The sequence below is a fragment of the Hoplias malabaricus genome, chromosome 4 (assembly GCF_029633855.1).
Source record: "Hoplias malabaricus isolate fHopMal1 chromosome 4, fHopMal1.hap1, whole genome shotgun sequence".
Lineage (NCBI taxonomy): Eukaryota > Metazoa > Chordata > Actinopteri > Characiformes > Erythrinidae > Hoplias > Hoplias malabaricus.
Window position 1 is genome coordinate 59,736,409 of NC_089803.1, and position 23,491 is coordinate 59,759,899.

General features: G+C 39.0%; 1 protein-coding gene across 3 annotated transcripts in view; it reads right to left on the minus strand.

Moving 5' to 3' along the window:
- Nucleotides 1–23,491, minus strand: part of tbc1d22a (TBC1 domain family, member 22a) — a 163,355-nt gene that overhangs the window by 114,553 nt on the left and 25,311 nt on the right. The window contains exons 5-8 of one of the 3 annotated variants that reach the window (XM_066669786.1): nucleotides 16,562–16,632; nucleotides 8,783–8,911; nucleotides 4,127–4,189; nucleotides 3,215–3,280 (exon numbers count right to left, since the gene is read on the minus strand). In XM_066669786.1, the coding sequence (XP_066525883.1) occupies nucleotides 3,215–3,280; nucleotides 4,127–4,189; nucleotides 8,783–8,911; nucleotides 16,562–16,632 (329 nt within the window). The remainder of the gene's footprint in view (nucleotides 1–3,214; nucleotides 3,281–4,126; nucleotides 4,190–8,782; nucleotides 8,912–16,561; nucleotides 16,633–23,491) is intronic. The other 2 variants (XM_066669788.1, XM_066669789.1) reach the window with 2 other exon arrangements.

Consider the following 23,491-nt stretch of genomic DNA (forward strand, 5'->3'; position numbering starts at 1 on the left):
ATTTTCTGTAACCACTTCCTGATCCAGCGTCGATGTGGGTTCGAAAGCTACCCGGGATAATTGGGTGCAAGTCAGAAACACACCATGGACAGGGTGCCAGTCCATCACAGGCTATCACACACTCACATATGTGAACAATTTCACACAGTCAGTCCACCTACCGATGTGTTTTTGAAATGTGGGAGGAAACTGGAGCCAGGTTGGTTTAGCAGTCCTTCAAAAGTATAAGCTCCAAATATCTCAACCCCTTTAATCAGCAACTTCATGAAAATCGCTTTCCCCATTTTGTATGGGTTGATCAAAGGCATTAGCCCCTCCCCCTTCCTTCTCACTTCTGTCAGAGTTCACAGAAGGTCTCCATCACCCGTACATTACATACTTTCAGTGTGATTAGCCATAACAAGCTATTATTTAACAGTTATCTGTAACTCAGAATCAGAAATTCAGAATCAGTGCCACCCCCCTTAGTCAGGATTCCCAACTCTCACTCCTCTCCTGAACCCTATCCCAGGGTGGAAATTAGACACTAAACCAGGCAGCAGAAATCAATGGCCAGCTGTAGTGCACTGAAAGAGCTGGGATCGAATACATTATCCATTTATTTGCTTAACAGACTGCCTTCAGCACCGTAAAGCCCCCGTCATACGTGCCTGCTTTTCTTATTCCACTGTGGGACTTCTATTAAGTGCTAAATAATTTCTGCACAGGGTTAAAGCAAAGAAGGGACACTTACTCAGGGCCACAACAAACAGATCAAACTGAAGCACCTAAACAAAAAACAATTCACAATAACACCTGCTAGTCAGGGGCACATGGCTGAGGTTTAATGAGCAGTTTAAGACAAGAACCTGCTTTGCGTCTCATTAGCTGGCCTGCCACTCGTGCTGGAGCGAGACGTTGTGTAGAACACTAATGAAAAGGTCAGGGGGTCGTCATGGTCTGACTGTTCACTAAAAGGGTGAACAGGTATCTTCACCATGCTGGGCAAAGGGTGAGAGTGAGGAAGAAAGGCAGACACTTTCAGCACTCGTCAGAGCCAAATACAGATGAGGTAAGAACTGACTGGTGTTTTTATATATTGTTTTTTTATTATTATTTTATATTTACACTAGAGGTAAGAGGTCAATGTAGCAAAACATTAAAGGAATATTAATGCTCATCATACACAATAAACACACTCCTGAGCCAAGATATTAAAATGACCTTGTAGTTTCCTCACCTATTGTTCATTTGCAATGTGTAGTTCTAAAAATACAGAACGTTGCAGTTGCTCTGCATACTGTGTTAGCTCCTTTTCACCTTGTTCTTCAATGGACTACATAACAGCAGGTATTTAATGGGTCACGGATCGTTCTCAGCACTGCAGTAATATGGTGGTGTTAATGTGCTGTGCTATGAAACGGGGCTAAGAGCAGAATGCAGAGCAACAAATCTACATATGGAGTCTAAATTATCATTCTTGCATAAGCTACATACACAAATACAAATACACACATGCCTGCCCGCTGAGATTAAGGTCTCTTATTTCACCTAAGTCACGTACACCTCACAGCAAAACTTTACATGTTTTGCCTCATTGGCTATTTCTGAAATTATCCATTTCAGAAACCAGAAGGCTGTTAGTTCAGCCCTCCATGATGGTAGAGGTCATTCCACTCTACAGGGGCACTCACTTGGGAATTACTAAAAAATAGCTTTCTTTTGCATATTGGGAGTTCAAGGAAGGGGCACTCATTAGAAGCCCTTTAGTGGGTAAGTGGGCGTTTAAGGAAGCAATGGAAATGTGTATTTTCTATTATTTATGTAAAACATCAGTGCATGTGTATGTACTTCTCTATACATATAAGTGCCTACTCTGTCTGTCACAGTAGAGCCCACACAGCACTCTGGCCTGCTGTAAACCAACTTGGGCAGAAGCATTTATTGGAACAACAGGAGTTTTTTAATGACATGAAAATAGGTTTATGAAAGTTTCAAGGTGCACTCTTCCCATTTTGAAAAAAAAGAAACAGAGGAATAATAGAAAAGGGAGCAAAGGAAAAAGATAATGGGGACAGAGAACAAAGCAGTAAGCCTCAGACAGGAAACGAGACAAATGGAAGAATAGGAAAGAGAGGAAAGTATAAGAAAGCGGTAAAAAGGGAACTGTTATAAGCTGCTCATATTATGCATCCCATAGTCTCGAAGTATTACTGTTGCTACACAAGGGTCAGTAGCTCTGCACACAGATATATCGTCCTCATGCACCCATTAAAATAAACAGAGATGAACATCTTCATCTTTTTAGACTGGTTTTCCACATTCTGACACGAACAGTATTTGAATATTCCTAAGAGAAAATATTTTACATCGCTGTGAATGAAAAATGAAAGACTTTTTTCAGCCAATTTCCTCCTCAATTTTTAGTCATTACCAATTCCACTCACTCACAGGACGATGGTGGAGAGGTAGAAGGGTTATCTTACTCACTGACAGAGAGTGAGGCCAATTGCACTCTCTGGGACTCTTTGGAATAGCTGGGGCCATTTTCCATTTTATTTTATTTAACCTCTAATTTAACCAGAACCTTTTCTTTAATTTAAAGAACGTATATTTTGTTTAAAAAGAAAATGGAAATCAGTCTGTGCAACTAAAAGTAGTTGATAGTTTGCTTTAAAATGTTGTAGATACTTGTAGCTTCACTTATAGGTTCCTCTGCAATAATCATGTCACCAATTAAATTAGCATTTTTACATCTCAGTAAAAATAATATAAAAAATAATAATAAAATAATAAAAAATAGTAAACTGAAAAAGAAACTGAAAAAGACGTCTTAAATGGCAATAGAAGGCAATGTAAAAAGATTTTATTCCAAGTAATTTTCGAGCATTTCTATTAGTCTTTTCATCATGAACTTTTTACACAGTGAAAAGTAACACAACAGACTCTCAGAAATTCTCTATTGGCTCATGTGCTACATGTGTGCAGGTGCTTACTCAGCAAGCACCACAGAAACACATCCCATGCAATAGCATGAAATCCGACCAAGACATTCTGTATGAACTACTCCCTTTGGCTGGCCACTGCGGACACGAGCCGTAAGTCTATGTGAGTGCATGTGTGAGAGAGCAAAAAGAACTGTGTGAACGCGTGTGATTTAGTGTCTCGTGTGTGGACCGGGCATATGCAGGAAAAAGCTTCAAGGTGAGTGGACTGAATGGTGTGGACGGCTCACCTCTTGCACGGAAGCTTGTTGAAAGAGAGGAATAAGAGGATTAGTTCTCGGTATGTCAATGTGAATCTGCAGGGAAAAGAACACAAAAAAGACACAGGAGCACAAGCGGGTTAGGACGGATTCGGAACAGCCATTAAAGAGAGTGAGAGAGATGGACAGAAAGGAGAGGGAGGGGGGGCTTGAAATCTGGCTGGAGACAGCAAGCCTCAGACAATGTCCTGTTCACAACTGAAGAAAGTGGCTCTACCAATCTCACTGTGCAGTTTTCTAGAAGGTGCATGGACAGTGATGCTGGCAGTGACAGAAGCCCATGCTTTTTAAACACAATAGTGATACACTGAAACAAAATTCCAGGTCAAACTTCACTGATCGTACAGGAGCACTTTGTAGTCTCAGTCCAGCAGTGACACTAAGTGCTGTAAAAGTTTGATCAGCACTGCTGTGACTGATCCACTCGTACCAGCACAGCACACACTAACACACCACCACCATGTCAGTGTCACAATATACAGTATACAAGGTAGGCTATGCTGTCTGGAGTGGACAGGCTGGCTGATTTATTCCCTAGTGCCCTAGCTGCACATTTTAGGAGCTCATAAGTAACAGCAGCATCTGTTTGTGCTTAAATGAACAAATATTACAACAGCGAGAGTAGGAATCAGCAGTTTCTAAACCGTCCTAATCATCCAAATATCCTTATTCAGTGTGAGCATGGACAGTAGAGGCGCTGCTTCCCCCTACAGTTCCAGCCTGAGACTCGGAGCCAGCCACCAGATCTGACAGACAGACAGTGACAAAGACAGACAGATGACACTGAGCAGATGATGACTGAGTGACATGCTGCTGGCTGACAAACGGACAGACGGACGGGCGGGTGGGCGGTCAGCGCCTCCTCTCCATCCAGCCTCTTACCTCAGTCACTTTAGGCTGGAGCACTAAATGCTCCGGACTCATCCGGGGAATATCTATGTGAATCTGAGAAACACACACCACATACACAAAAAAAACACTGAAATATGGACTCTATTCTCATGGGAAAGAGAGAGAAAGATGATGAGACATTCCAACAGAAAGAGAGACACACACATATATGGGGATGGCAACTCATCAATACTTTAACTGGAGGGAAAAATAGAGATTAGGCAAAATGTTGAAGACATTTTACAAAAATATATTCAAATTTACAGGATTTTATTAGAATCGCAGCTTAATCCTTTATTTAGTGAAATGAAAGTCACTGTCTAATATAGGTTCAGTTTCAGTGAATTTCAATTAGAGCAGGAGCAGATGTGAAAGAGAATGTGGTGTAATTCATTCTCACACAGCACCTGGCTTCAATGTAATTTAATAGATTTAACGATATCTCTATATATTCATTGTTTTAATAGATTTTTTGGGTGATCTAAAATGACATTCAACTATAGGAACTACTGAAAGTCCACTAAATGATAATTATAGTGCAATAATAACAAGCAGTGAAGTCTGGAATTTTATAACAAACCAAAACATTTGTCATTTGAGTTGGGAATTTCCCCATTGCTGTTGTATTTATAGTGATATCTGGCATGATTTTAAAGGTATGAGATTTAGTCTCTACTTTGTTGTTTATGAGGCATTCATTGATACTATTCTGTTCATTATTAAGGTTACATTATTTTATCTACCGATATTATTAAGACTGCAAGGGAAGCTTAGCTTCCCCTAAAATGTCAAAAAATAAGTGATCAAATATATACTGTTGTGTGTACATGTCATTGAATAAATATGCACTACAACGCGCTCAACTTTTGTTCAGAATCAGCTTCTTATCACTGGTAAAGACGCGACTTTCCTCTCAGTCATTCCCGTAGCTTCACAGTGCTTTAAACAGAGCGTCCACAGAGTTCAATAGCGAAGCAGCGAAACGAGACGAGTCATTGGATAAATGCTGGGCTTTGTCCCGCCCATCGGACGCTCAGCGTCTCTGGGGGTCTATGGGGCAGTGGGCTGGCCTCGGCTGGCCCGGACGCTCAGCTTCTGCATGATGATTGGATGATTTGTCTGAGGCTGAATCCATTCTTGATTGACAGCGAAATGAGCGAATCAGCGATACTTTGGTGTAAATATCTGTGGGAGCACAGGCGGACACACTTCCCATGGGCCAAGGCCGTTTAAGCAGCCTAGCTGTGCTGGCCATTGAGAGGACACTAGTCAAGTCCCTGGAAAAGACGCCTTGTTGGTACGACAGAGTCAAAAATATTTTCTTAAAAAGGAACGAAGGGGAGAATTTACGTATAAATAAACCGACACGTTTTATGATGTAGGCTGAAATTGAGCTTCCCCTCCTTGAAAGACCAGCATCCGCCACTGATATATATAATCTTTAAATCTAAAAGCCCACCTTAAAATCTATTAGTTAATACAGTGGAACCTCTACTTACAAACTTGATCCATTCCGTGATCTGGTTCGTAAGTAGAAAAGTTCGTTTCTCGAGTGCTCAGTTGTATCTTGGAAAGTTCATTAGTATAGGCGTTCGTAAGTAGAGGTTCCACTGTATTTTGTTTTAAAATGATGATAAGTTTGTATTATACATGTATCATTTAGAAGCACGTGGACCTCTTCCACTCTGGTCAGCCAGTTCAGGGCTCCTCCTCAACAACCAAGGCATGGGTATTGTTGTGTTATCTCATTTTTAAAAGCTCTTCTGAACTTCCGTCCTTGGTATGTGAGATGATACAAAGTGTGCCGACACCTGTGCGAGGATGTTGAGGAACGAGTGGGTGCCTGCCATCACTCCCCTCAGAGAGAGAGAGCAGTTAATTGCCCTCTCCCAGCGGTAGGCCTCACCCCCTGCAATGCGGGAGCAGCGCTTTCGTAAAGTCAGTGAGGGGCTGAATTCCTGTAGGCTTTCCTGTTCCCCTCCTCTGACAACCAACTTAATAAAAAAGGAATGCTCGCCAAAGCTCTTTTCACCTACTTCCAAGTTCACTGCGCCTGCAAAGTTTCCCTAAAATTAAACTACTTTTCCTTTTTATTTCAGGGCAGAGGGGAGGCGGCCTTCACACTGAACCACTTCCAAACTTGCCTACGGAGTACAGACTTTAATGTCACACTCTCGAGGCTGGACCACACGGCTGCGGAATAAAATATATATAGTACACCTTTTAAACATCTGCGCACACGACTGTATCTAGCATTTCATTTGAGGTCAAAGGGATCCGTAAGTGAATCTCACCTCATTGCTGGAAGAACAGCTTCAGCTCCTGTGGTAAGGAGTTAGACCACCACACAGACACAAGTGAAGCCAGTTACTGACGTTAGACATTTAGCTCGTGATCAGAATAAAAATCTCACCTGTTATTCTGACTATTTACATCTGACACTTCGCAGCAATTCTGTGATATGTTCATTTGCATATTGCAGATCATGACTAAGATATGGGTATTTCAGTCCTACGTTGGCAGAAGACGAGCACCCAGCACTTGAACTGTTTTCAGTTCAGCTACTCGCCTGTTCACAATGTACTTCACCTGGTGCTTTTAAGGTGGACAACAGGGAGTCAGTGAAGAGGCCGAATCCCATTTCTCCCTTTGCCCCTACCACTTAGCCCTACTCCTCCGTTCTGCCTAAGGGTGGACTGTCTCAATTCTCATTGGGATAGAGGGATAAGGTGGAATGTTAAGGCTACATTGCCCTTCAAGCAGAGATTTTTCACAAGCACACTTCCAACTGAGTGGTATGAACACCTTGTGAATCTCCAACAAGATGGCCACCCCAGAAACCAAACACATCCATGCTGATTTCTCATTAGCTAATTTAGCTAGTATATATGCGGCTCCACATTAAATGGAGAAGCAATTACATCCTGAGACTACTGCAACATTTAAGATGGAACTTGAAGATTCAAACAAAAGGCTGATGATGAAAAAAAGCTGAAAATATTTATTTTATTTCATTCAATTAAAAGGAAAGCAGTAGAATAAACTTAATAAAGCATCTTGTTTTTCTCCACTTTTCTGCCGTGATACTTTGGAATATTCAAAGTACATGTTTTAAACTTTCTTGACTATTAAAATAAATGAAACAGTTTTGACACCTTATTGTAAAGCTGATGACTTTATAATAATTATTATATTAAAATATAACAAACAACCGATATTTCAGCCTTAGAAAAGCACAAACAGCGTTGCACACCATCTAAGATCAGTTCTCTCACTTTATCAGTGTGGAATGGCAACACAGCTTTGTGTAAAGTAATGTTTTTTTTCTCCTGCAATGAGAAGCAGTGGGGTTTATCCCAAGGTGTGTGAGAAAGTGCAGAGGAACGAGACCCCCCACAGAGGCTGAATAGTCAGTATAGATCCGCCGTGCGATCCTACTGTCAGCGAAAAGGGTGATTTCCAGTACATTTTGAAAAGCCATGATTTTCTGGGGGGGAATGGTATGAAGCAACATAAACCTTTCAGAAAACATTACTTCTCAGGCCAAGAACAGCAGAGAATGTTTTTGTAATAACAAGCTTGGTTTGTACATATATTTGTTGTAGTAAAGAATACCTGTTTAGGTAACAGTTAAGGATCTAATAATGAGGTAATTAAAATTAACTCTCAGAATGCCTCATATTTCTAAAGCTTTCAAATCTATTTATTTATACTTTAAATTACTTAATTTTAGCAACAAAATTAAATAGAGACATATTATGCTCTCTGGTGGATGATATGATGAAAGTTAGATTATATTGTGAATTGCGGCTAGGACTGGACAATAATTCAGTATCAATATATATCGCAATATAAAAAGTTTCAAAAACAATAATATGATTTTTAAACACATTTTCAATATTTCAATGTACATTACTTAAGCATCTGTCACTGACTGACGTTCCTGCCATCAGTTCAATGTACTCACATTTCATAATAAGTTTAATAATATGAATATTGACAAAGCCAAGGTTTATGTTTGATGGTGATGTCATGTTTCTTGTTTGATTGGGCAATTTTTCAGTGGATTTTTACTGTTCATATCAATATCGGAAATATATAATATCAACCAAAGTGAAGAAATATATCACAATATATATTTTGGCCATATCGTCCAGCCCTGGTTACCGTATATAAAATTATCGCTAATAATGTAAAAAAATAAATAAATGGTGTAAAACAAAATTTTATAATAATAATTACATTGTAGTGGTACTGTGTAGAGCCATATTTTACAATATTTTTTTATTTTTTTTTATTTTATGTTTGTATTTTACAACATTTTTATTATATCCAACATTATGAACAATGTTGTTTTTTTTTGTATATGTTTATAATATTTTAAAACATTATAAAACAACAATATTTTAACTCAAAAGCAAAACAAAATCATCTCTCTTCTCACATCTCTCTCCTCCGTCTTATTTTTTTAGAAAATGTATCACTTTTTAAATGACAGCTACAATTGGTCGCAAAAATCATTTTGGCCAAACCTAAAGACTAGAGTTTCACCTTCACGTGGGGAGAACATCGACTGATTTTTTAGCAAGAGTTCACCTCTTACAGAGACAACTAGGAGTGTGCTTTGGAGTGGAGTTGTAATGTTACCTGTCTGTAAGTGTCCTGGTGATGCTCATCATTGCGAGAGTCGTAGTACTGCTCGATGAAGCCAAAGTACTCCATCCTCTTCCTCTGCAGTGTGCTGGCTCTGCGTTCTGCGTTGGCAGGCAGGTAGCCCTGAGAACCACCACAAGACACACACACACACAGTCACGGAAGGGCAGCTGAGACACCATTCCTAATCAATCCACTATCGAACCACATTAGCCTCTGAAATTTCTGCTGCCTGTGCACTGCACCCGTATTCCAGTGAGGTCACTCCCCCCACAACACTACCACAGATACATACCACTGCAATACAGCAAGCACCGCCCGACAACCGGTAGTGCAGAGCTTCTCAGTGCTGGACTCAGAGCCAGGTCAACTGGGTCAACACAGTCGCAGTACTGCATAATGCACTAATTAGACCTACGGTGTCCTACTACAGCGCTGTCATTCAGTTTTTTACAAAAATTATGATCTGTTTAGAACATAACAACCACAGTTTTTGAATGACAGACATTTGAAGTAGGACACTGGCAATATAAGCATTCAAATATACCAAAAAAAGAGAGACAATATGTGACCACTCTTCATTAATGTAGTGTAAGACAACCCACTTGAATAAAAGACAATGAATATGAAAGGATAACACATGAAATAAATAAGAGATAAGAAAGTTTTCAAAACTGATGTATAAATAATGTTTACAATCTACAGAAGGGACTCTGCAAACCTGATGCAAGATCCCTGAAAGTGGTACCATTAGATAAACAATGTAAGAATATATAAATAAAAGAAACGGCAGCTGATGTTCTCAGAGCAAAGGCCCCAGAGCCCATACCTCAACATCACTGAATGTGTTTGGGACCATTTTAAAATGTAAAGTTCCAAGACTTGTGTTTGGAGATTTCTGTGAAAATATTAAAGCAAGTCTCCTGAAAAGAATGGGATATTGGTATCTGCTATTCATAAATACTTAATCATCAGTTATTTTAAACGACATGTTAAATATTATACATTTTAATATAACACAATTTGGTTTTCTTAAATCTTACAATTAATATTATAAGAAAAAAAATAGAGTAAACATAAATACCCGCTTAAGAGGAGTTGCTCAGCAGTATATAAAAGTCATATTTAATTATAGCTGCTGTTTTTGAAAAAGAAAATAAATTAAAAAAAAATAAAACACTTCTTGATGTTATACAGCTTTCTTATCACAGAAGAACCGCAAGCCTTTTAGACAGATACTTAGCATTCTTCTGCCCGCTACACTGGTCAGCCAGTCGATATCGCTCAGAAGTAAAGAGGCAAAGCTCCCACCCCCGTTTCTAATTCCACAGCAAGAGAGAGCACAGCAGATGTCTGCGCCCGAAAAAGAAAGTCTCATGATAAAGTAATTGATTGCATGGAAATCTAGAGGCGTGAAAATCCATTTATCACAGGAGACGCTATCCTGCACACCCATTTTTTACTCCCTCCATTCAGACAAGTTCTACAACAAGATGTATGTGTGCCAAGTAGCGCCATTCATGGCAGGGGTATGGGTCATTAGCATATGTACATGTAATTAAGTCTAACTGATAATGTATTATGTCAAGGTTTTGGATCGTTCAAAGCGCTCACACTCTAAGGAAGAATGAGCTGCTGATTAACATTGGGGCAAGGACTCCGAGGCCGGAGGGGGAAGTTAAGGTGAATGCGAAACACAGGCAAGAGTTTTAATTGTCATCACTCAAGAGAAGGTGTCCGGGCAGAGCTAAAATATAAACCCCAGAGCACGGCATATTTCTACACCCGATAATGGAGATCAGCGGCAGAGTTCAGATCCAGTCCTCATCTATTTCACATCTGCTGTAGCATTCAGATTAGGGCTCAAACAATAAGTCGTTCAGTTGAGAAATATAGCTAATACCTGGAGCTATCACTAATACACAAACAGAGAAGTAAACAACCAGTAACTCCAATCACATCATTCGACACATTTATAAAATGAGAGGTTCTTGATGAGCGAGTTGGGGTTAACAGTGGCTCATTATCATTTAAAGGGACAGGTGTGTGTTTAGACAGAAGGACAGTGGTGCTGTGTTCTTTAATTCTTAAGGTATTTTAACCAAATCTTGTCATAAATGTTTTAGACCCCGGGGTAATGTGTTAAATAAGTGTCCCTTTAAGCCTTTATTTTGAAATTTTCAATAATAAATCGTAGTTTTTTGCTCTAAAAACGCAGAAAAACACTCTTCATACACTCTGTCAGAGGCAATTACCTACCTGTATTCTTAAAATGAACATCCCCTCGATTTAAAGATGGCCACTATTTGACGCAGCCTTACAATGAAACCAGTCCACATAAAATAAATAAATAAATAAAGCTTTTGTGGAAGCAAAATCGATAAGCAACAATAAAAGCACCTTGCCGGCACTAACACACACGACGACGAGAGGTAGAGAGAGGCGGGGTCGGTTGGGTTGCGCTAGAAGTAAAGGAGCTGGCATTGTTGAGGCCAGGTGCAGAGGCGCAACGACAACAGGCAGGTAATAAATGTGCCGTGTCAGTGGCGAGACAGAGAGAGGACATGCTACACGTTTCCCAGCATGCCCGGCAGCAGCAGGAGGCCTGGGCCGCAGTCCTGCTCGCTCTGCTCTGAAGTGGAAAGTCCCTGTCCGCTCTGGGGCTCTGCATCACGCTCCTCTCCCAGCTGCTCACACACCACAGCCCATTAGTCAAAAGGCGTCAGAGCCATATTAGCGAAATGGAAAACACTATTTAATCACCTGCGCAGGTTTGTCCCTTTATTTATTAAAGCACAGCAGGCTCTGTGCTCCGAGTCTGGGTGGGAGAAGGCAGACAACCGGCTGAGCTAGAGCCTAGAGTAAATATATTAACTGTGCGCTTCATTTGTGAAATATACACTAGAGGGGGATGAGATTATGCTAAAGTACAGATGGTCATGCTTTGCAGTATTAGTCTGCAGCCCACAGCTTACAAATGTATAATGTGTACACTTTCTTAACACACAATGCTGCATTATTTAACCATTATATATGATGTAAACAGCGTCGTTCAGAGTGGAATTACTATGAACTTAGTAACTCAGATGTTTTTACAATGTCTATATGGCCTTTATTTGTACTCCCCATAATATCCAGGTTTAAGGCGAATAATAGCAATAAAAATGGTACATCATTCTGAACAGAGCTGGTGAGATCTCTCCCCTTTAAACTCTGGACGTCTGGCCCGTCACTATTCTACATTTCCAGCTCAGTAAATAAGAGCTGAGGTTCACATGGTTGTTTGAGGGTATTATCTGAGGATGTCTGGAACATTCTGGCTTCCAGAGGTACGGGAACGAGGAGCGAGGTCTCCTTTCTGCTCTGTTCTGGCCAGACCCGCACTGTTTTGCATAATGAAGGAGAGAGATACTCTTCCCAGTCAAGGTTAATGGAATGTTTACGACAGGTCAGCTGTGGCGGGCGGCGAAAACTTCATCAAAGATTTTTTTATTGGGTTCCAACTGTCTCCTACTAAACAAGCAAGCCAACAACTGCTCTTTGAAGGAGGAAAAAAAGTGGGGTTGGATCCAGTACAGGGCCTTTGCATCGGGTTGTGAAACCATCAGTGATTTCCCCTGCCATCGCCAATCTCTCAGTGAGAACTCTGTTCTGCCAAACCACTAAATGCTGAACTACAGTAAACAGCAGATTCTTTCTTTTCTTTTTTTTTTACCCCCCTCTCCTCACTGTTCTTTGCCCTCTCCTGAAAATAGGCTTAAGGAATCAATTTCGGGAGTAAATGAAATCTTTATTTTCGAGCGAGGAACTGACAAAACAAAAATGATTTCTACTTAGGGGAGCGTTTGAGCAGGTTCCTTTGGGAGAAGGGGTGGAGTGGGGTGTGTGGTTTGTGTGCAGTCAGCAGGATGGGGAGAATTGATTGTGCATTAAAAGAACTGTTCAGAAAGTGACGCCGCACAAACTCCCCCCTCTCTACTGTCTTCACTGAGCCCCTTGTGCCAACCATCACTCTTGTTAAAGGATGATTTCCAGCTGTTTGAATTCACTACATGTGCACACGCACGCATGCACACACACACACTCCCCTTCAGGCTCGTACAAATGAAGTCACATCACAAACCACACACCTTCACTGTGGGTTCAATAGCATGGATCAATGTGATTTGATTGAGTGGGGCTGCCTTGGGTTGGAGTCAAAATGACAGATGAGCTAGCCATAGGCAAATGAAGGTCAGACAGGTGAATTGGATGTCTGTGTGTGTGTGTGTGTGTGTGTGTGTGTGTGTGTCTCCATCCAGAGACCACACACTGACACCAGGGGAGGGCCAGAATATCAAATCTCTGCTTCATTGTAGTTGCAGACTGGCACTCCATCCATCAGTGTGCCCGGCGCTGCGTGGCACAGGACACAGATCTGTCCGTCTCACTGCCATGAGAAAAGACCCTCAGCATCAAGCAGAATCTACACACACTCCTCATGTTAGTGCCATTCCATGGGAGCCTTTATAGATAATATATAATACACAGCTTACCACAAAGGACAATCAGCCTACTCTTGAAAAACACAATGCTTTAGTAAAAAGAGTGATTAAACACTGCGTTTTGAGTCTGGAATCCGTTGTCAGATTAACGTTGTGTTAGTTTACATAGAAAATAGCAAGTTATGGTATGTAAACTTGACTTCCAGCATTGAAATATAGAGAATTCTTTCATTAAGTTTATCCAGAGCTTCATTCTCACCAACTGTAGATTAACCTACAACTAACAATACCTCGTTCCCATTTACAATTACTTTTCTGAGTCAATACAATCTTAAAGTATCTTAACAGCTTGGTACACAGAATGTGAAAGCAGTGATTCCAGGCATTTCAAAAAACTGTGGTTCCTTACAGCACCAAAAAAGTGACTATTGTTGCAAGTCACAGAGCATTTTGACTCTAAACAGAATCTGTTTCTGAGAATGAACATTAAAGAGAAGCTACAGTATGGCATTTGTTTCCATCCTCTTTAAGTGAGTATCTATGGCGCTCATTCTCTTTACAAAAAAATAATTGCTTCTTTATTACCTTTATTTCCTTGAGGGGCACTCATCAAGACTATTTAACTTTCATTGTGCCTTTCTTTTCTACTAGTCTACCCCACAGAACAAAGACGGACCTGATGGTCAAGCCATCAAAGACAGCCCATTACAGGAGGAATGCTGAGGTCAAGGAAGAAAATAACTCATTCTTCCGTTTCTTGTTCTTTCATTTTTAAATTCAAGATCACAGAAGAATGTCCTGGATAGTGATGTAGGATTGTTGCTTTAAAGAATAATAAATAAAAAAAAGACAGACCTAAATCAATAGTTTTGAGGAAACAAAGCAACACAGCTTTCCATTTTTGGCACATGTTTGGTGCCTGAAGTTTGCTTCTTTAGTTCTACGTTACAGTTACAAAGCTAATGTTGCTAACAGGTAATAGAGGCTTATACAGCATCAGTTACTATAAAGCAATATACGCAGTGATGTTACACACCTCTGTCCTGTTTGAACTGAATGACCTACTGTGCCAGGAACCACCCAAGAGAATCCATTAGTAGACCCAATTTTTTGGTCGATATATTGACCCAGAAATAATTGCGATAAACAATATTACTGTCATATTAAGACCTTTTTATGCCACGTATTTAATGATAATATAATAGCATAGTAATGCAGTTAGACCCCTTTCAAGAGTAATTAGAATATTCAGGCATTGGAATTGTAAAGTAAAAATGCTGAAATTCCCAAAATACTGAAAACACTAAAACCACCATTTTCAAACTAATTAACATAATGGCTCCTGAGTAGAGAGACAACAGAATACCAGAGAACAGAACAGAGCGAGTGCCTAAAATACTGGTTATTTTCCCTCGTATTCAAACACAATAGGCAATACTGAGGTCAGTGAAAATGATTGAGGAAATGTCCATATATTGTAGATATGGTAAGTCAATAATGTAATTATTGTGACAGGCCTATCCATTAGAGATGATTAACTCGTGACATAGTTGACACAGGTGTATAATGATTTATCACTGCACAGTAACAGCTGTAACATTGAGAATAACTGTCCATTGCTGGTTAGATGCACTAGCCTCAGTAAAAGCTGAGGAATTAAACATTTTAACATTGACATGCAGTTTTAAAATTGCAAGGGTAACAAATGTAACCATCTGCTATTTAAGTTTAGAGTGGGGAAGTATTAGGATAGACTTCTTCATTTTAGTCTCTGAAGTGTCGGCCTGGAACATTCCCCCTAGCTTACAACATGTTTCTTGGGAACAAAAGAAGGCCTGGAGCTCAATTTTTAGAGAAGCAACTGAAGTAAAATCATAATATTGATCCCATTATAAATATAAATACAATAAGATACTTTCCCTCCCATCGTTTAGACCTAGATCTGGTGCAAAGTGGAAAAACGGTCTCAGCCGGTCGATTAAAAGTAAGAAAAGAAGAAAACTTTCCTCTTTAGAGTGCATAGTGAATACTCTCTTTTAAACTGCACAGCGTAGGTGTCCAACTCACCGGCTAAACTGCCACAGAACAGGAAAACCCGGACATGTGCTGAACAGTTTTTTGCAGACAGCAAGGTCACAGTGGACACATCTGCAGCTGAGTTTCATTATGTAGCACCTGGTTTATGGAGTCGGTGAGAGGAGACTCTGACTTTTTCGAAGCAGCTATCAGAAGAGCCGCTGGCACAGAGAGGATTTAAAGGTCAGCGAGGCTCAGAGACTCGCCCATGTTCTTCAACAGCGGAGAGAGAAGAATCTGCACATCGCCCTGTGTTCCGCAGATTAAAATTTCACAAACTCTGACATGTAGGTGGAATACCAACCGCGCTACGAGAGCACATAAATAAGACACAGCGAGTTACTGAGAGCGGGTCAGTCTAAAAAAAGGTTAGTCTGCTTCCTGAGAGGATTAGGGATCTGCCAGAATGAAATCTATTACTGATACTGATTCCAAGGAGCTAAAAAATGAATTAAGCCCATGTCTGATATGTTCTATCACATAAATGCCAGCGCAAATACTGAAGCTAATAATATATTGTTTATAAAATGCAGAAAATTAGGACCTCATCCACCTGGACTAGAGAGAAAGATAACACATTTTTAAAGAGGGTTCTGCTGAAATTTGTTTGCTCCATATACAAGTGCACTGCTTTAAAAAAACATCTTCTAAACAATAACCTTCCCCCACAAATAACATTTTAATTGTCACTTAATTAATGAGCAAAATATTCAGTTAATTGTTGGGAAGAAGGAAACAAACATTCAATAAAGACAAATTGATGGATATATTTTGTTATAAGAAAGTGTCTGCTAAAGATTCCGCTTTGAATTGAGAGTAATTTGTATTATTACATTATTATTATTATTATTATTACTTTTAACCACAATGGAATTTGTAGAAAAATGTAAACATGTCTGGCTAAAACAGTGAGAGTTAAATAAATAATCTTCCTCTTGATAATCATTTCTGCTCATGTAATAAGATATCAAATCAATGTCATCATATCAAAATCAACAGCTATTAAATTGCACTATAATATACACAACTGAAAGCATCATATGCTGTGTCATATTCTGCAGAACTGATCTAACTGCATGATTAAGCTGGAACACCTCTGGAGCCACACCGCACAAAATAATTCAAGGCGCCCTTTGATCAGCATGTGAGAGGAACATACATCGCGTAGGTGAGATGATTGTTTCAGATGTAATAACTGGACGTGTCTACTCACTGATAGAAGCTTCCATGTGATTGGACGAACTTGCCGTGGAATTCCAGACCAACTCAATTTCCGCAGCTCCTCTGTAGGGAGGAAAAAATGAAACAAATATGTTAACCAAAAAAAAATTATAAAAGTAAAGATAAATTATATATATATATATATATATATATTTATAAACACTGTAGAGTACTATACACTTAAATACAATTTTAAGCAAAAGCAGGACTAGTTAAGTAAGAAATTATTCAGTTTAAAATTGTACACAAAAGTTGGAAAACCTCTGATCTAATTATATGTTTTATTGATTTTAAATGTGAACAGATCCTTCAAATATGAGTGCACAATTCGGTGGACAATTCTTGCACTTTGTATATACTGGTATAAAAATAACATATATAATATAATATAATATGTGCCATAACTTTGACAGAGATCATAGTTTTGAAACTAACTTTAATTTCAACACGAATATCTGACTAACAAAGGGATATCTAACAGCAGGAAAACTGCCAAATCTGTGAAGAACTGAACTAAAAAAATTAACCAAAAACAATCAACACTTAATAAAACACTTTTTTATTCTGCTGTAAGACAGAAGGTCTATTGCACACACAAAAAAAAAGTGACTTTGTTCCATGTTGACAAGACCAATTGTGAGAGTTGCTTGATTTTTTACAACTAAAATGTAAATGCAAGCTGAGAAAATGCAAGCAGGGTCTACTTCATTTATGCCTCATTCATTATTTCCAGTGGCAATTTATTTACAGAACCACCCCAAGGTAGAATGTATTAGCGGTGTCTACTCCACAAAAAATAAATAAATAAATAAATTACAAAATAAAAAAAGCCCAACAAACTCACCCTCAATCTTACAGCTCATATTTGAATCGCATTGTCTAACGTGCTACAAGAGCAGGGCAACTCATTTGGGCTTAAATGAGGAAGCAGGGACAAACAGCTCTTTGTTTACCAAAAAATATATTATGCATTTCTGACTCCATTTTCCTGCCTTTTATTCAGCGCACTCATAGGGAACTGGTACATAAACATAGTGCCTTGATTAGCTGCAACAATACAGCCCACTCCGGGCCAAAAGGAAATGGAAGTCTGTGTCGATATCACAAGAAATATCTACACGTTGGAAATAGGCTACAAACTGCATCTCCTGAAAGCCAGGCGTAGGACGGTATATGCATTCAAATTGAACTATTTGGTAGAGTCCACTCTAAACAAAATCAATACAGGACTAAGCAATTCTACATTCCAGAGATGAGACATGACACGCTATACAAACTACTGATAGAAGCCGCAGGTAAGTAACCAACAACATACTTGATTCTTCATCTGATTATATCGACGCTGTTGGAACAAACCCTTATGTCTTACTTTGTTTTGATTTTCATAATTTCCACAGGATTTTAGACATCTACAAGTCTTACAGAAAAACAGCGTCCTCATTCATTCGCACAGTACAGACATTAACAAAGGACTTTAAAAGAAAAACTTGTTTTCTCCGTACTGGTACTGAAGACACACTGAACCATGAATGGCACCGCGCACCGATCCAAGTTTAGTGAACCATTACACCTACATTGAAGACAGAGAATGATGGTTCTGTCAAATGTTCTGAAAGTGTAATCCATTTTTCTCATTACTAGCCATTCAAGTGTCGTTGAGTTACAGGTCTAATCTCTCCACTGGACCTCTGTACACTTTCACGGAGAGGAAATTGAACAGCCTTAAAGAAAACAGGCCCTATCTGAGTCCTAGCCTTTAAAAGAATGAGTTTATTAAAAAAAAAAAAGAAAAAAGATCCATATCTGGACTTCAACTCTTCATGAGTGTGGGATTCGCTATGAGATCTGAGCTTGAGAAAGAGAATTTCAATGGCACACAGAAGATTATTAACTTTACTCTGCATCTGCGGATTCACAGGACGAGCGCTAAGAGACCGAAAAACAAAAGTGCTGGGAAGAGTCTCTGAAGACACCGCCCACGCTGACAGAAATATAAAAGTTATTAAAAATATATATAAAATAAAACAATTTTTCCACCAATAGATATGATTTGGGAAAAAAAAAAAAAAATCCCATACACAAAAATATAATGCAATATAAAATGTTACCATATCAATTTCTTTACAAAATACACACACACACACACACACAAATATTACAGCGGCTCATAGCTTCTCAGGATTCATTGTGGTTGTGTGGTTTGTTTTATGAATATTTTTTGTGTAAATGCTGCACAGAAATATAGGTAGCATTGATATATAGTGGTGTATTACAAGCAATGTCAAGGAATTTACATTAATACAACCTTAATACTGCCGTATATTGGTTGAGCCCTATAAGTTGAGAGGAAACATGAAAACATCTTCTTATAGAAATGTATTGTATGATTGTAGTAAGCTATATGCCTATATGCTATATCAGGGAAGCTTCATTTTAAATTAAACTGACCACCTTTACCTTTAACACCAAAGAAACCCAACCCCCACCCTGAATTATTACCTCTAAACACTTTCAAGAAGAAAAAGAAATCCCCAATGCCTCGAGTCTTACTGGGAATGCCCTGCAGTTCGAGCTGACAGAACTGGTTCCTTAAATTTATGACATAAGAATCTAGTGTAAAACCACCCCACTGACATTTAACAAGGATAAACTTCCTATTCACTGGAGGAGGTCTTTAAAAATACACCTTAATTGATCTTATTTAGCTGCATTTAATGAGGTACAGTATTTGAACATGTGAACATAAATCTTAATAGCCGAAGTTTTGAATCCCAACTTTTTCCAACCATACCTAAAAATACTAATTCCGACCAAATTAATACATCTCTCCAGGTTCCGGATAATCTAAACCTTCCACTGTGAGATCGCCGGCAGGGATCTGCTTTGTGCTTGGAAGTGCGGGATGGACGAGTGCGCGAGCAGCGATGGCAGTGGGGAATGACACAGTGAAATCTGGCTGTAATGACCAGCTTTACAGCAGAATTTTATAGGAAAAGCACTCAATTCATTAAACACAGAGCCACTCAAGGGTGCCTCTCCTCGGCTCGCACCTTTGAACCCTCATTTGCGCTGTCAGGCACAGAAATTAGCCAATGAATCTTCTGCCCTGGCGCTTAATTAAACTATCTGTTATATTTCCTCCACGTGGCATTAATCTCACAGTGGGCCCGGAACGAAGATGCGCACCTTCCTTTCTTCCTTTCTTTCTTTCTTGGTCTCAGTCCCTCCCCAGGGAGATGGTGACCTCTCGCTCGCCCGGCTGGATGGATGGGGCTTAAAAGTGTCTCTCTGATAGCTGCAAGCCAAGGGTTACACATTAACCAGCCACGAAGTTCAGTCATGAACCAGCTGATCCTCTGCAGCTTGGTTTGGGGATTTCTACAGAAAACTGACACAGGCTCTAAAAGGCAGGATGTGATCCCTATGGAAATATTTAGTTTACTGAGTTTAACAATTAAGCATCTACAAGTATATTCCAAACATACTGCTGTAATTTATCCTTATTTATTTGTTAAAATTAGGTTTCTAGCAATGGGAAAAAGGTCACTGTGTACAAAACCTAATATTGAGATCCCTCAGCCATTTTACAAATAGGCCATTCTAAAAATGTCAGATGAGTGCTAACTCCTGATGACTGTCTGTTGCAAAATAATCTTATACCTCTCACACTGATTACAGCAGTTACATTTGACTGAGACAAAAACTAAAACAACTATGCCACAGACAAATTCCAAATTCCAAAATGTCAGAATAAAATTTGCTAGAGTTGTGGCTGTAACAACATCAGGACTCCTGTCATTTGATTGTTTGATCGTTTAGTGGAAGGTGGTCTGGACAGCAGTGTTGAGTCAGTCTTGTTCTAGTCTTGAGGTGCTGACAATATTAACCATACTTAATATTAAGACTTTAGATTTGGCTCATGTAAAGAGTGACCCAGCGAGACGGCCATAGTCTGTGAATAAAATCAGTATAGATGGGAGAGGGTGTCAGACTTCATCTTTTTAGAGTCTTGTAGGTATGGTTGGCATTAGACGTTAACGGTAAGCTAAATATTAATGGTTTATTCCAATTTTTTTTAAACACAAATGAATATGAACATTTAATAAATAATATTGAACAGTAGATGATTTGTGGAAGAGAAGAGATTATTATTCACAATTCTCTGGTCATTAAGTCTCTACTATAAGCCTCTGTAAAGTCTATTTGGTAAACTCTCAGTTCACTTGGCTATTTGGACAAGTTCAGTAAACAGTTAAAGACTGAGTCCTATAAATATCATATGCACTGTGAATCAGCAGCAACTGAATATTAGTGCAAAATATTTGCGTTCATAAAGTCTTGTGTCATTTCTTTTTCTCTAGAACGTGCCACTGGCTTTTCTTTCTTTTATATTTTTGTTGCTGGCAAGTATTAGAGTGCTCATTTGTGCCTGTTTAAATGTGACAGAAGTAACATCCTGACTAAACTAATGATAAACGTCTTTGAAATGCTGTGATTATGCACAGCATGTTTCGTAGACTAATTTAAGGCCATTCTTAGCTTGAAATATCACACATTATTGCCACGAGGCCAAGATAACAAGTCCCAGTTGCACAGATACCATTTCTAAGATGAAGAGTGTGTGCTCCCAAGTTTAACAAAATTAATTATTTCTCAAAAAATAGAAAACTTAATATTGAGAATGATGTGGGTGGGACTAAAAAGTCAAAGAGCCTTTCGCAAAAGGTCCTCAACCAAATTATACATTTCATTAATTCATCTGCAGCTCATTCCCAAGAACATGACATTTTATAAAGCAATCTCTTAGACTAAAAATAAGGGTTGATAGCCCTCATACCACGTAGCACACCTGCGGAGAGAAGAAAAACTGGAGGAAAATTATAACACTGTAGAAACTGAATAAATAAATAAATAGGTTGGTGGTAATAAAATCTGTAATATCACTTGTTTAGCATTTGCAGAGACGTATAGCTCCACACACTGCTTATTGCTTGCCAAGCTTGTCGTTTGTATTTTCTTAAATCATGTATTATTAAAAGAAAAAAAAACTAGTGTGAAAACGAATGCCCTTTGTTCATGATACATAACAGTCCGACAATAACACACCTCTGAGTCTTTATCTCCACATTATGTTAAAGTTGTAAAGCCGTACAATGTTCAGCAGTATTTACTCAATGCCTCTCCATGGTGAATGAACTACAGCGATGGGAATGGAGCTACACAGAACGAGGACAAAAGTGAGTATTCAGTCTCTGACTTAGAGGCTGTGAATTTTTTTTTCCAACTACTAAGAGAAAAAAAAAATACTTAAAAAACATGCCACTTCCAAATGACTTCCAAGACAATGTCAATGCCAATACCACTTTGAGAGAAATTCAGAATGAAGAATATTGTTCAAAAGCCAAGAGGAGGAGGAGTGAGGGATAAAGAGAAAGTGGGGGTGGGAGAAAGGGGAAAGACACACCCCATTTGTCAGGAGACTGGAGATCTGTCAGTCAAAGGCACTGTAGTGCGGCAGTGACCCAACTGGAAATGAAACAGTTGGCAGGCCAGAGCTGTGCACTATACAGACACTACTGAAACACTGCAGCGAAGTGAAGCAACTAGCCAGGAGGGAACATATTCAGAAGGAAAACAACACACAAAAAAAAACACACATATCAAAAAAAATCAGCAGGCCACCTCCATCTGTTTGTACATATTTTGAGAAACAGGAAACACAACGACCATAGTTTATTAAGATTAGGTTACAACTAGTGTGACATACGTAAAATCTGGAACCATTTAACAATATAATCCAAGAGAAGTTCAGTACTTTTATCGCCCATGAAAAACTCCAGTCCCAGTTCATTAACACACAGAGTTGCAATCTGTCTTACACCTGTTTTAAGTTCATAATGAGTCACATTTAATGTGCTGAAGCTTCACATCATGTCCAATGCACTTTTTGTACATGAAAAATGTGCAGAGAGGAAGAAGAAAATGGCTATTTTTGTCATCGACTTAAAGACACAGCCAGACTAACAGACTAACAGCTCATTCTTTTAAAAATTTCAACATCATGAGCATTGTACCGTCTCAATGGCACTGAAGTGCTGTGTGTGCGTCTGTGTGGTACCACACTGCATCAGCTTGCACATTTAAACATTAAAATGTGGAAATGAAAATATTTTTTCGAGCTCTGAAAGGATGCCATTACTGTTAACAATCGTTTTTAAAAACAAAACAAAAAAACCCTATATAAAAAATGTCCTCTATAACGTATAAATCATGGGGATTTATTGATATTGATAATTGCTCATCATCCTAGTCCTTACACTGAAAAAGACGACAATAGGATTCAGCCTTCTTTACAATCTCTTACTTTTTAATTCTGTAAAGAGATTCTTAGTGTTTTAGCCAAGCACTTCCATATTTGGGTGTTTTGTTTTGTTGAACTGGGGATTTTATGTATTATTACGAATATAATCTAATGCAGTGATAGAGGAGGAGCTACAGAAGATTAGCTACAGAAATATACAAGTCTTTTTTCATTTCATTCAGCTCAAATAAAGAGTCAGCTCTGAGAAAAGACATGTCGGTCTGTTCATCCCCACACAGGAAGTGTTTCACAAAAACCCTAATTAATACAAATAAAATCCTACATATTGAGAAAGAGATTTTCTTATTTCATATTAGGTCCACGTTTCCACGCCGAGCTGTAAAAGTTTACCTTGGCTCTAAACCTTGTGAAGGAGTTAGTTGACGGCGCAGTTAAGTCAAATAAAGGACAAAGTGACACACGGCGCACTCGTAAACTAATGGGAGCCTTGTAAAAAGATACTTCTCTGTATTAGCTGATGCTGCTCAGGAGGATGAAATATAGTCCAGGTGGCTGGGGAGCATACAGTAGGACCCTGTCACTTCCTCGCAGCACTCAGAC